The sequence below is a fragment of the Oncorhynchus gorbuscha genome, linkage group LG19, assembly GCF_021184085.1.
Source record: "Oncorhynchus gorbuscha isolate QuinsamMale2020 ecotype Even-year linkage group LG19, OgorEven_v1.0, whole genome shotgun sequence".
Lineage (NCBI taxonomy): Eukaryota > Metazoa > Chordata > Actinopteri > Salmoniformes > Salmonidae > Oncorhynchus > Oncorhynchus gorbuscha.
Genome location: NC_060191.1, coordinates 45,537,324 through 45,552,173, shown reverse-complemented (window position 1 = coordinate 45,552,173; position 14,850 = coordinate 45,537,324). Strand labels below are relative to the sequence as shown.

General features: G+C 45.0%; 1 protein-coding gene across 1 annotated transcript; it reads right to left on the bottom strand.

The window, feature by feature from the left end:
* Positions 1 to 1,011: 1,011 nt before the first annotated feature.
* On the bottom strand, positions 1,012 to 2,221 carry LOC124004986 (olfactory receptor 56A5-like). Its single transcript, XM_046313788.1, has 2 exons — positions 2,153 to 2,221; positions 1,012 to 2,043 (listed from the first exon to the last, which is right to left on the bottom strand). The coding sequence occupies exon 2, from the start codon at positions 2,036 to 2,038 to the stop codon at positions 1,019 to 1,021; it is 1,020 nt and encodes a 339-aa protein (XP_046169744.1). The 5' UTR covers positions 2,039 to 2,043; positions 2,153 to 2,221; the 3' UTR covers positions 1,012 to 1,018.
* Positions 2,222 to 14,850: the final 12,629 nt, after the last annotated feature.

The following is a 14,850-nucleotide window of genomic DNA, read 5'->3' as shown; positions in this document are numbered from 1 at the left end:
GTGTGCATATCTTGAAGAATTAGGCAGAAACAGACTGGCCAGGCAGTTAGGGCAAATGCCAGATGGGCTGGACAATCTTTAGCTCAGTGGCCGGTATAAAAAGTTTGAAAGCATAGAGATAGAGAACTCGTGTGGCCAAAAGTCACTAGAGTAGTAACTGGGTGGGACTTCATATGGGTTAAGGAAGGATCACATAATTCCATGAAGGTCACCATGAGGGATCAGCCAATGAATCATACTTGTGGGCAAACTGCAGGTGGCAGTAAATCACCAACTTTACACCTGTTCAAACAACACTCTCCGAGTGGCATTATGCAACCTTTCAGATTGTTTGCCAACTCATAGAAGTAGTAGAAGAAGAAAATTGACAACTTCAAAATGTAGATGGCCTCAATGGCGCTGCCCGTACTCTCACCGACATCCTATTGTGACAGATACGCTGACATCTATGTTTGTAACACAAACTGAGGTGTCTTTAGATTAAGTGTATTTGAGTGGGGAATTGGGCTGAACTTCCTCATTTTACATGAAGCTATTTAAAAATGCATTTTAATTATTTACAATTACATGAACAATAACTGATGCAAAAATAGTTGTATTTATTTTAGGATGACGAAATTAATAAACTATTTGATCAAGAAAATGCATACATCCCTTTTTTTTTTACCGGAAATTATTTGTTTATTTTACTTTCTAATTCACATTTCTTCAAAATATCAAAAGGATCTACTAGATCCGTCATGTCTGGAAGAATACTTTACTGCCCATTTGTGGAAACAGAACTTATTGCATCCTTACATCCTTTTTCTCTTTCTCCAACCCCCCTGAAACACACATACATGCCCACTGACATGCTAAAGTGGAAGGATCAGCGACACAGCACCATCCCTTATTTGACTTTCCTATAGTAAAATAGGCTTAACAAAATGCATAATAATTCACAAAAAAAATGCAATAAAAGGAGAAACAAGAGATTAGGTTGATGATAAAAACATCCAGTTCTTGTGATACCTGGGATTCAAACCGGCAACCCTTGCCCTGCTGCTGTACCATCTAAAGTCATAATTGGTACCAGTTTACGTTCAGATTTTACATGAGGAAAATCAAGAGAGTTAGAAAAGATTCTTGATCTTATAATTTTTGTAATACATGTTCTGATCTCCTTGGTCCTAATACCATATATGATAGGGTGTACCAGTGGTGGGAAAAGAATGGACTGTACTGCTATTAATACATTAACCTCCTTGCTAACTGTGCTGTGCCTGTTGTAAATAACAGAAAAAATGATGGCTGTTGAGAAGTTGATGAAAGTGATCAAGTGGGGAGCACATGTATTAAAAGCCTTAGTTCGTGACTCCTTTGAGACTTTCAAGCAAACAAGTAATATTTTGATGTATGAGAGCACAACTAACACAAAAGGTGAAACCACTAGACTTGCTATCATACATATACCATACAGGTTACTCAGTGCACTTTCAACACAAGAGAGTTTAACAACTGATAGGTTATCACAAAAAAGCTTGTTGATATTGTAGCTGCACACAGGGAGCCTAGAAGTGATAAATATTTGAAAAGCAAGCATAGTTATGGGAATAAAATATACCAATGCTACCAACATCTTCACTTTAGAAGGGGTCATAATGCTATGATATTGCAATGGCTTACAAATTGAGACATACCTGTCATATGCCATCACTGCTAGAATAACGTAAGCACACGTTGCATATACACTGCTGAAAAACACCTGCAATAAACAACCTTTGTGAGAGATGTCCTTTATGTCATTAACAAGATTGTCCATGATCTTCGGACAGACGGATAAACACCCAATCAGTCCATTCACCGCCAAGTTGAAGAGAAATATGTACATGGGCTTGTGTAAGTGTGATTCTAAGTAGATGACAAGCATGAGACTGATGTTGGCAAATATTGTAATGAAGAAAAGCAAAAATGTGAAGAAAAAAGCTGCGTAGTTGAGTGGGCCTGGAGGTCCATACGCAGTGAAAAATACAGTGCTATGCAACACAGTTTGGTTCATATTTCCTGAGGAAAAGACAATTATAATCAGAAGTTATCAGACATCATTTTACATATAATAAAATGCAGTACTAAAATAAACGTTTAGAAAATGTGCAAATGTCAAAATAGTTACCATCAGGTTAATACACTAGAGTTGGTGTGAATGAATTTGATGAAGATGAGAACATTCTAAAATGAACAGTCTTCCAAGTAAGATGTTGGCTGGCGTGATACATTTGAGCCTTTTTTATACCTTCACCATATCATAATTGACATGAGTATTTTTAGTATTTTCCAAATTAAAGCAATGTCTTCGAGAGATGTCACCCAATGGCATTAATTAAGGATGTATTTGTATCACTTCGTTTGAGATCAGGGAGGTGTTTGTGTTTGTTTGACTCTATTCCAATTATTTTGGTTCACTTAAATGGGCAATCTTACATTTTCAAACTTTTAAAAGAATCATATACACCCATTGATTCTTGAAAAATGTAACTTATGAATGCCTCATGGGCTGAGTCAACTGTCTTACCCCATAAGAACCCAAAATATAAGCTTGTTTCACTCCATTGTTTATAAACAATATAACTGAAAACAAACACTGTATAGCCTCAAAACATGGTTAAAACTATGATTTTGATATCATGGATGGTCAGTCCTTTTGCTTCTATGAATTTGGACGATATATACCACCGCCAACAACAGGTTGACTTTATTAGGGGTCTTAATGGTGTGGTACTGCAAGGGCTTACAAATAGAGTCAAACCGGTCACAGGCCATCACTGTTAGAATCAGATATGAATAGACTCTACTGAAAGAGATTGGATTAAACAGTCAAGCGAGATATCTTGGATTCCCACGAGGAGGTATCTGATGATCTTTGGACAGACTGAAGAACTTTCAATTACAGCCAAGTGGAACAAAAACATTTAGACTTGTTTCAATGGAGCTGACCATGAGAAACAGGAGTCACGTTCTGACCTTAGTTCTTTTGTTATGTCTTTGTTTTAGGTTGGTCAGGGCGTGAGTTGGGATGGGTTGTCTATGTTCGTTTTTCTATGTTGTGTTTTGCGTTTGGCCTGATATGGTTCTCAATCAGAGGCAGGTGTCGTTAGTTGTCTCTGATTGAGGATCATACTTTGGTAGCCTTTTCCCAACTGTGTTTGGTGGGTGATTGTTTTCTGTCTTTGTGTATGTCACCAGACAGGACGGTTTCGTTTCGTGTCATTCTCTTTGTCATTTTTGTTTTAGTGTTCTGTGTTTAATAAATTCATCATGAACACGTACCATGCTGCACATTGGTCCTCCGATCCTTCATACTCCTCAGACAAGGACGACGAACGATACAACAGGTTAAGAGACAAAGTTTAGACATACAGTGGGGCAAAAAAGTATTTAGTCAGCCACCAATTGTGCAAGTTCTCCCACTTAAAAATATGAGAGGCCTGTAATGTTCATCATAGGTAGACTTCAACTATGACAGACAAAATGAGGGAAAAAAATCCAGAAAATCACATTGTAGGATTTTTAATGAATTTATTTGCAAATGATGGTCGAAAATAAGTATTTGGTCACTTACACACAAGCAAGATTACTGGCTCTCACAGACCTGTAACTTCTTCTGTAACTTCTTCTTTAAGAGGCTCCTGTGTCCTCCACTCGTTACCTGTATTAATGGCACCTGTTTGAACTTGTTATCAGTATAAAAGATACCTGTCCACAACCTCAAACAGTCACACCCCAAACTCCACTATGGCCAAGACCAAAGAGCTGTCAAAGGACACCAGAAACAAAATTGTAGACCTTCACCAGGCTAGGAAGACTGAATCTGCAATAGGTAAGCAGCTTGGTTTGAAGAAATCAACTGTGGGAGCAATTATTAGGCAATGGAAGACATAGAAGACCACTGATAATCTCCCTCGATCTGGGCCTCCACGCAAGATCTCACCCCGTGGGGTCAAAATGATAACAAGGACGGCGAGCAAAAATCCAAGAACCACACTGGGGGACCTAGTGAATGACCTGCAGAGAGCTGGGACCAAAGTAACAAAGTCTACCATCAGTAACACACTACGCCGCCAGGGACTCAAATCCTGCAGTGCCAGACGTGTCCCCCTGCTTAAGCCAGTACTGTCATGTTTGTCATTTATTGTCATGTCTTGTCCCTGTGCTCCCCATGCTATTCGTTTCCCTCTGCTGGTCTTGTTTGGTTCTATCCCTCTCTCTCCCCCTCCCCCTTTCACTCTCTCGCTCTCTCTTCTCTCTGTCGTTCCGTTCCTGCTCCCAGCTGTTCCTATTCCCCTAATCATCATTTAGTCTTCCCACACCTGTTCCCGATCCTTTCCCTGATTAGACTCCCTATTTATTCCTTTGTGATCCGTTCCTGTTCCATCGGTTCCTTGTTTTGTATTCCATGCTGTAATTGCGTTTCGCCCTGTCCTGTCGTGTTTTTGCCGTGATTGTGTATCACCCTGTCCTGTCGTGTTTTGTGCCTTCTTCAGACGCTGCGTGTGAGCAGGTGTCTCAGTTGACTACGGCCTGCGCCTACCCGAAGCGACCTGCAGTCTGTGGCCGCTTCTCCAGTTGTTTTCCCCTCTACTATCTAGAGGATTTCAGTTATTCGGTTTTGAGCATTAATAAACTCTGTTTCTGTTAAGTCGCGTTTGGGTCCTCCTTCACCTGCATAACAGAAGGAACCGATCAAAGAATGGACCCAGCGACTTCTGACGCTCGTTACACTGCCGTCGAGATCCAAGGAGCCATGCTCGGCAGACACGAGCAGGAATTGTCCGCTGCTCGCCAGGCCGTGGAAAACCTGGCTGCTCAGGTTTCCGACCTCTCTGGACAGTTCCAGAGTCTACGTCTCGTGCCACCTGTTACTTCCTGGCCTGCCGAGCCTCCAGAACCTAGGGTTAATAACCCACCTTGCTACTCCGGGCAGCCCACTGAGTGCCGCTCCTTTCTCACGCAGTGTGAGATTGTGTTCTCTCTCCAACCCAACACATACTCTAGAGAGAGAGCTCGGGTTGCTTACGTCATCTCACTCCTCACTGGCCGGGCTCGAGAATGGGGCACAGCTATCTGGGAGGCAAGGGCTGTTTGCTCTAACGATTTCCAGAACTTTAAAGAGGAGATGATTCGGGTTTTTGACCGTTCAGTTTTTGGTGGGGAGGCTTCTAGGGCCCTGGCTTCCTTATGCCAAGGTGAACGGTCCATAACGGATTATTCCATTGAGTTTCGCACTCTTGCTGCCTCTAGTGAGTGGAACGAGCCGGCGCTGCTCGCTCGTTTTCTGGAGGGACTCCACGCTGTGGTTAAGGATGAGATTCTCTCCCGGGAGGTTCCTTCAGATGTGGACTCTTTGATTGCTCTCGCCATCCGCATAGAACGACGGGTAGATCTTCGTCACCGGGCTCGTGGAAGAGAGCTCGCTTCAACGGTGTTTCCCTGCTCCGCATCGCAGCCATCTCCCCCTCTGGCTTTGAGACTGAGCCCATGCAGCTGGGAGGGATTCGCATCTCGAATAAGGAGAGGGAACGGAGGATCACCAACCGCCTGTGCCTCTATTGTGGAGTTGCTGGACATTTCGTTAATTCATGTCCAGTAAAGCCAGAGCTCATCTGTAAGCGGAGGGCTACAGGTGAGCGCAACTACTCAAGTCTCTCCATCAAAGTCCTGTACTACTTTGTCGGTCCACCTACGCTGGACCGGTTCGGGCGCTACATGTAGTGCCTTGATAGACTCTGGGGCTGAGGGTTGTTTCATGGACGAAGCATGGGTTCGGAAACATGACATTCCTTTCAGAGAGTTAGATAAGCCTACGCCCATGTTCGCCTTAGATGGTAGTCATCTTCCCAGTATCAGATTTGAGACACTACCTTTAACCCTCACAGTATCTGGTAACCACAGTGAGACTATTTCTTTTTGATTTTCCGTTCACCGTTTACACCTGTTGTTTTGGGTCATCCCTGGCTAGTATGTCATAATCCTTCTATTAATTGGTCTAGTAATTCTATCCTATCCTGGAACGTTTCTTGTCATGTGAAGTGTTTAATGTCTGCCATCCCTCCCGTTTCTTCTGTCCCTACTTCTCAGGAGGAACCTGGCGATTTGACAGGAGTGCCGGAGGAATATCATGATCTGCGCACGGTCTTCAGTCGGTCCCGAGCCAACTCCCTTCCTCCTCACCGGTCGTATGATTGTAGTATTGATCTCCTTCCGGGGACCACTCCTCCTCGAGGTAGACTATACTCTCTGTCGGCTCCCGAACGTAAGGCTCTCGAGGATTATTTGTCTGTGTCTCTTGACGCCGGTACCATAGTGCCTTCTTCCTCTCCGGCCGGGGCGGGGTTCTTTTTGTTAAGAAGAAGGACGGTACTCTGCGCCCCTGCGTGGATTATCGAGGGCTGAATGACATAACGGTTAAGAATCGTTATCCGCTTCCCCTTATGTCATCAGCCTTCGAGATTCTGCAGGGAGCCAGGTGCTTTACTAAGTTGGACCTTCGTAACGCTTACCATCTCGTGCGCATCAGAGAGGGGGACGAGTGGAAAACGGCGTTTAATACTCCGTTAGGGCATTTTGAGTACCGGGTTCTGCCGTTCGGTCTCGCCAATGCGCCAGCTGTTTTTCAGGCATTAGTTAATGATGTTCTGAGAGACATGCTGAACATTTTCGTTTTTGTCTATCTTGACGATATCCTGATTTTTCTCCGTCACTCGAGATTCATGTTCAGCACGTTCGACGTGTTCTACAGCGCCTTTTAGAGAATTGTCTCTATGTAAAGGCTGAGAAGTGCTCTTTTCATGTCTCCTCCGTTACTTTTCTCGGTTCCGTTATTTCCGCTGAAGGCATTCAGATGGATTCCGCTAAGGTCCAAGCTGTCAGTGATTGGCCCGTTCCAAGGTCACGTGTCGAGTTGCAGCGCTTTTTAGGTTTCGCTAATTTCTATCGGCGTTTCATTCGTAATTTCGGTCAAGTTGCTGCCCCTCTCACAGCTCTTACTTCTGTCAAGACGTGTTTTAAGTGGTCCGGTTCCGCCCAGGGAGCTTTTGATCTTCTAAAAGAACGTTTTACGTCCGCTCCTATCCTCGTTACTCCTGACGTCACTAGACAATTCATTGTCGAGGTTGGCCTTCAGAGGTAGGCGTGGGAGCCATTCTATCCCAGCGCTTCCAGTCTGACGATAAGGTTCATCCTTGCGCTTATTTTTCTCATCGCCTGTCGCCATCTGAGCGCAACTATGATGTGGGTAACCGTGAACTGCTCGCCATCCGCTTAGCCCTAGGCGAATGGCGACAGTGGTTGGAGGGGCGACCGTTCCTTTTGTCGTTTGGACAGACCATAAGAACCTTGAGTACATCCGTTCTGCCAAACGACTTAATGCCCGTCAAGCTCGTTGGGCGTTGTTTTTCGCTCGTTTCGAGTTTGTGATTTCTTACCGTCCGGGTAGCAAGAACACCAAGCCTGATGCCTTATCCCGTCTGTTTAGTTCTTCTGTGGCTTCTACTGATCCCGAGGGATTCTTCCTTATGGGCGTGTTGTCGGGTTAACAGTCTGGGGAATTGAAAGACAGGTTAAGCAAGCACTCACGCACACTGCGTCGCCGCGCGCTTGTCCTAGTAACCTCCTTTTCGTTCCTGTTTCCACTCGTCTGGCTGTTCTTCAGTGGGCTCACTCTGCAAAGTTAGCGGGTCATCCCGGTGTTCGAGGCACTCTTGCGTCTATTCGCCAGCGCTTTTGGTGGCCGACTCAGGAGCGTGACACGCGCCGTTTCGTGGCTGCCTGTTCGGACTGCGCGCAGACTAAGTCGGGTAACTCTCCTCCTGCCGGTCGTCTCAGACCGCTCCCCATTCCTTCTCGACCATGGTCTCACATTGCCTTAGACTTCATTACCGGTCTGCCTTTGTCTGCGGGGAAGACTGTGATTCTGACGGTTGTCGATAGGTTCTCTAAGGCGGCACATTTCATTCCCCTCGCTAAACTTCCTTCCGCTAAGGAGACGGCACAAATCATTATTGAGAATGTATTCAGAATTCATGGCCTCCCGTTAGACGCCGTTTCAGACAGAGGTCCGCAATTCACGTCACAGTTTTGGAGGGAGTTCTGTCGTTTGATTGGTGCGTCCGTCAGTCTCTCTTCCGGGTTTCATCCCCAGTCTAACGGTCAAGCAGAGAGGGCCAATCAGACGATTGGTCGCATACTACGCAGCCTTTCTTTCAGGAACCCTGCGTCTTGGGCAGAACAGCTCCCTGGGCAGAATACGCTCACAATTCGCTTCCTTCGTCTGCTACCGGGTTATCTCCGTTTCAGAGTAGTCTGGGTTACCAGCCTCCTCTGTTCTCATCCCAGCTTGCCGAGTCCAGCGTTCCCTCCGCTCAAGCGTTTGTCCAACGTTGTGAGCGCACCTGGAGGAGGGTGAGGTCTGCACTTTGCCGTTACAGGGCACAGACGGTGAGAGCCGCCAATAAACGCAGGATTAAGAGTCCAAGGTATTGTTGCGGCCAGAGAGTGTGGCTTTCCACTCGCAACCTTCCTCTTACGACAGCTTCTCGTAAGTTGACTCCGCGGTTCATTGGTCCGTTCCGTGTCTCCCAGGTCGTCAATCCAGTCGCTGTGCGACTGCTTCTTCCGCGACATCTTCGTCGCGTCCATCCTGTCTTCCATGTCTCCTGTGTTAAGCCCTTTCTTCGCACCCCCGTTCGTCTTCCCTCCCCCCCTCCCGTCCTTGTCGAGAGCGCACCTATTTACAAGGTACATAAAATTATGGACATGCGTTCTCGGGGACGGGGTCACCAATACCTAGTGGATTGGGAGGGTTACGGTCCTGAGGAGAGGAGTTGGGTTCCGTCTCGGGACGTGCTGGACCGTTCGCTCATCGATGATTTCCTCCGTTGCCGCCAGGATTCCTCCTCGAGTGCGCCAGGAGGCGCTCGGTGAGTGGGGGTACTGTCATGTTTGTCATTTATTGTCATGTCTTGTCCCTGTGCTCCCCATGCTATTCGTTTCCCTCTGCTGGTCTTGTTTGGTTCTATCCCTCTCTCTCCCCCTCCCCCTTTCACTCTCTCGCTCTCTCTTCTCTCTGTCGTTCCGTTCCTGCTCCCAGCTGTTCCTATTCCCCTAATCATCATTTAGTCTTCCCACACCTGTTCCCGATCCTTTCCCCTGATTAGACTCCCTATTTATTCCTTTGTGATCCGTTCCTGTTCCATCGGTTCCTTGTTTTGTATTCCATGCTGTAATTGCGTTTCGCCCTGTCCTGTCGTGTTTTTTGCCGTGATTGTGTATCACCCTGTCCTGTCGTGTTTTGTGCCTTCTTCAGACGCTGCGTGTGAGCAGGTGTCTCAGTTGACTACGGCCTGCGCCTACCCGAAGCGACCTGCAGTCTGTGGCCGCTTCTCCAGTTGTTTTCCCCTCTACTATCTAGAGGATTTCAGTTATTCGGTTTTGAGCATTAATAAACTCTGTTTCTGTTAAGTCGCGTTTGGGTCCTCCTTCACCTGCATAACAAGTACATGTCCAGGCCCGTCTGAAGTTTGCTAGAGAGCATTTGGATGATCCAGAAGAAGTTTGGGAGAATGTCATATGGTCAGATGATACCAAAATATAACTTTCTGGTAAAAACTCAACTCGTCGTGTTTGGAGGACAAAGAATGCTGAGTTGCATCCAAAGAAAACCAAACCTACTGTGAAGCATGGAGGTGGAAACATCATGCTTTGGGGCTGTTTTTCTGCAAAGGGACCAGGATGACTGATCCGTGTAAAGGAAAGAATGAATGGGGCCATGTATCGTGAGATTTTGAGTGAAAACCTCTTTCCATCAGCAAGGGCATTGAAGATGAAATGTGGCTGGGTGTGTGAAAACCTTGTGAAGACTTACAGAAAACGTTTGACCTCTGTCATTGCCCACAAAGGGTATATAACAAAGTATTGAGAAACTTTTGTTATTGACCAAATACTTATTTTCCACCATGATTTGCAAATAAATTCATAAAAAATCCTACAATGTGATTTTCTGGATTTTTTTTCTTCTGATTTTGTCTGTCATAGTTGAAGTGTACCTATGTTGAAAATTACAGGCCTCTCTCATCTTTTTAAGTGGTATAACTTGCACAATTGGTGGCTGACTAAATACTTTTTTGCCCCACTGTACATCAAACAGAAATATACAGTTGAAGTCTGAATTTTACATACACCTTAACCAAATACATTTAAACTCAGTTTTTCACAATTCCTGACATTTAATCATAGTAAAAGATTCCCTGTGAGTTCGAATCACCACTTTATTTCAAGAATGTGAAATGTTAGAAGTAGAGAGAATTATTTATTTCAGCTTTTATTTCTTTCATCACATTCCCAGTGGGTCAGAAGTTTGCATACACTCAATTAGTATTTGGCCCATTCCTCCTGACAGAGCTGGTGTAATTGAGTTGGGTATGTAGGCCTCCTTGCTCGCACACGCTTTTTCAGTTCTGCCCTCAAATTTTCTATAGGCTTGAGGTCAGGGCTTTGTGATGGCCACTCTAATACCTTGACTTTGTTGTCCTTAAGCCATTTTGCCACAACTTTGGAAGTATGCTTAGGGACATTGTCCATTTGGAAGACCCATTTGGGACCATGCTTTAACTTCCTGACTGATGTCTTGAGATGTTGCTTCAAACATAATCACAGTAACGTACTTAAATTGTTATCCAAAAATCATACGATATTGAGATAAAAATGGCTGCATTTGACCTTTAAGTGAAAATAGCTGTTCATAGGCCTACTGTATATATCCTGCTCTTATACAGTCGGGAGAACAGGTATTTGATACACTGCCGATTTTGCAGGTTTTCTACTTACAAAGCATGTAGAGGTCTGTAATTTTTATCATAGGTACACTTCAACTGTGAGAGACGGAATCTTAAAAAAAAATCGGGAAAATCAATTGTATGATTTTTAAGTAATTAATTTGCATTTTATTGCATGACATAAGTATTTGATCACCAACCAACCAGTAAGAATTCCGGCTCTTACAGACCTTTTAGTTTTTCTTTAAGAAGCCCTCCTGTTCTCCACTCATTACCTGTATTAACTACACCTGTTTGAAAGACACCTCTCCACACACTCAATCAAACAGACTCCAACCTCTCCACAATGGCCAAGACCAGAGAGCTGTGTAAGGACATCAGGGATAAAATTGTAGACCTGCACAAGGCTGGGATGGGCTACAGGACAATAGGCAAGCAGCTTGGTGAGAACAACTGTTGGCGCAACAACTGTTGGCGCAATTATTAGAAAATGGAAGAAGTTCAAGATGAGGACGGACAATCACCCTCGGTCTGGGGCTCCATGCAACATCTCACCTCGTGGGGCATCAATGATCATGAGGAAGGTGAGGGATCAGCCCAGAACTACATGGCAGGACCTGGTCAATGACCTGAAGAAAGCTGGGACCACAGTCTCAAAGAAATTGATTGTTGAAGCACTAACTTTTATATCGATCTTGTGTCTAATCATATCCCTGATAAACAGGCATGTTTGTATCTCAAAACAAATCAAATTACACTTGTCACATCTGCCGAATACAACAGGTGTAGACCTTACAGTGAAATGCTCACTTGTAAGCCCTTAACCAACAATGGTTTAAGAAGTTAAGAAAAATAAGCGATAAGTAAAAAATATAAAATAAAAGTAACAAATAATTCAACAGTAAAAGCAGTAAAGTAACAATAGCGAGGATATATACTGTGGGTACCGGTACAGAGTCAATGTGCGGGGGCACTGGTTAGTCGAGGTAAAATGTACATGTAGATATAGTTAAAGTGATTATGCATAGATAATAAACAGAGAGTAGCAGCAGCGTACAAGAGAGGTCTGGGTAGCCCTTTGATTAGCTGTTCAGGAGTATTATGGCTTGGAGGTAGAAGCAGTGAAGAAGCCTTTTGAACCTAGACTTGGCGCTCCGGTACCACTTGCCGTGCGGTAGCAGAGAGAACAGTCTATAACTAGGGTGGCTGGAGTCTTTGAAAATTTCCTCTGACACCGCCTGGTATAGATGTCCTGGATGGCAGGAAGCTTGGCCCCAGTGATGTACACTACCCTCTGTAGTGCCTTGCGGTCTGAGGCCAAGCAGTTGCCATACCAGGCAGTGATGCAACCAGTCAGGATGCTCTCGATGGTGCAGCTGTAGAACCTTTTGAGGATCTGAGAACCCATGCAAATCTTTTCAGTCTCCTGAGGGGGAATAGGTTTTGTCGTGCCTTCTTCATGACTGTCTTGGTGTGCTTGGACCATGTTTGTTTGTTGGTGATGTGGACACCTAGGAACCTGAAGCTCTCAACCTTCTCCACTACAGCCCTGTCGATGAGAATGGGGGCATCCTCGGTCCTCCTTTTCTCATTGTCCACAATCATCTCCTTTGTCTTGATCACGTTGAGGGAGAGGTTGTTGTCCTGGCGGCAGGTCTCTGACCTCCTCCCTATAGACTGTCTCGTTGTTGTCAGTGATCAGGCCTACCACTGCTGTGTCATCAGCAAACTTAATGATGGTGTTGGAGTCGTGCCTGACCAGTCATGAGTGAACAGGGAGTACAGGAGGGGCCTGAGCACGCACCCCTGTGGGGTCCCTGTGTTGAGGATCAGAGTGTCGGATGTGTTGTTACCTACCCTTACTACCTGGGGGCAGCCCGTCAGGAAGTCCAGGAAGTCCAGGATCCAGTTGCATAGGGAGGTGTTTCGTCCCAGGGTCCTTAGCTTAGTGATGAGCTTTGAGGGCAATATGGTGTTGAACGCTGATTTGTAGTCAATGAATAGCATTGTTCCTTTTCGTCCAGGTGAGAAAGGGCAGTGTGAACTGCAATAGAGATTGCATCATCTGTGGATCTGTTAGGGCGGTAGGCAAATTGAAGTGGGTCCAGGGTTTCTAGGATAATGGTGTTGATGTGAAACATGACCAGCCTTTCAAAGCATTTCATGGCTACAGACGTGAGTTCTACGGGTCGCCAGTCATTTAGGCTGGTTACCTTAGTGTTCTTGGGCACAGGGACTATGGTTGTCTGCTTGAAACATGTTGGTATTGTTGGGCCCAGGGACTATGGTGGTCTGCTTGAAACATGTTGTTATTACAGACTCAGACAGGGAGAGGTTGAAAATGTCAGTGAAGACACTTGCCAGTTGGTCAGCGCATGCTCAGAGTACACGTCCTGGTAGTTTGTCTTGTGAATGTTGACCTGTTTAAAGATCTTACTCACATCGGCTGTGGAGAGCGTGATCACCCATTCATCTGGAACAGCTGATGCTCTCATGCATGTTTCAGTGTTACTTTCCTCGAAGCGAGCATAGAAGTAACTTAGCAGGCTCTTAACTTGGCAGGCTCGTGTCACTGGGCCGCTCTCAGCTGTGCTTTCCTTTGTAGTCTGTAATTGTTTGCAAGCCCTACCACATCCGATGAGCATCGGAGCCGGTGTAGTATGATTCGTTCTTGGTCCTGTATTGATGCTTTGCCTGTTTGATGGTTTGTCGGAGGGCATATTGGAATTTATTATACGTTTCCAGATTAGAGTCCTGCTCCTTGAAAGCTGCAGCTCTACGCGAATGTTGCCTGTTGCCAATACATGGCTTATGGTTGGGGTATGTACGTACAGTCACTGTGGGGATGACGTCATCGATGCACTTATTGATGAAGCCAGTGACTGATGTGGTGTACACCTCAATTCCATCGGAAGAATCTTGATGCATTGATGAATACACCATTCTAGCAAAACTGTCCTTTAGCTTAGCATATTCTTCATCTGACCACTTTTTTATTGACCGGGTCACTGGTACTTCCTCATTTACATTTTTGCATGTAAACAGGAATTAGGAGGATAGAATTATGGTCATATTTGCCAAATGGAGGGCGAGGGAGAGCTTTGTACGTGTCTCTTTGTTTGGAGTAAAGGTGGTCTAGAGTTTTTTCCCTCTGGTTGCACATTTCACATGCTAGTAGAAATTTGGTAAAAAGGATTTAAGTTTCCCTGCTTTAAAGTCCCCGGACAGTAGGGGCGCCACCTGTGGGTGAGTGTTTTCCTGTTTCCTTATGGCGGTATACAGCTCATTGACTGCGATCTTAGTGCCAGCATCTGTCTGTGGTGGTATGTGGACAGCTACGAAAATACAGATGAAAACTCTCTAGGTAGATAGTGTGGTCTACAGCTTATGACATACTTTACCTCAGGTGAGCAAAACCTTGAGACTTCCTTATCCTGCACCAGCTGTTGTTTACAAATATACATAGACCACCACCCCTTGTCTTACCATAGGTTTCTGTTCTATCCTGCCGATATAGTGTAAAACCTGCCAGCTCTATGTTCTTCATGTCGTCGTTCAGCCACGACTTGGTAAAACATATGATATTACAGTTTTTGTTGGACTCATTAAAGGAAAAAGCTTCTTCCAGTAGTAATCGCTGTTCTGAGGTCCAGAAGTTATTTTCGTTCATAAGAGACGGTAGCAGCAACATTATGTACAAAATAAGTTACAAACAACGGCAAAAAATGAATCAAATAACCCAGTTGGTTAGGAGCACGTAAAACGTCAACCATCCTCTCCAGCGCCATTCTGCTAATATCTGGGGAGATATTTAAGAATAAAGCAGAAACAGGTGGACCATGTAGTTAGGGCAAATTCCAGACTGGCTGGTCCTTCCTTAGCTCAGTTACCGGTCTAAGAATTTTGTAACCATAGAGGTAGATAGAGGACTCTCGTGCCCAAAAGCCAATTTTAGCATGGGCTGCGCCATTGAGGACTTTCACCATTTTTAAGTAGTAACTGTGTGGGACTTCCTATGTTAAGGAAGGATCACATAATTCCA

What these genes read in the sequence shown, in the direction of transcription:
- LOC124004986 (XM_046313788.1), bottom strand. Translation starts at nt 2,038, where the DNA reads ATGAACCAAACTGTGTTGCATAGCACTGTATTTTTCACTGCGTATGGA.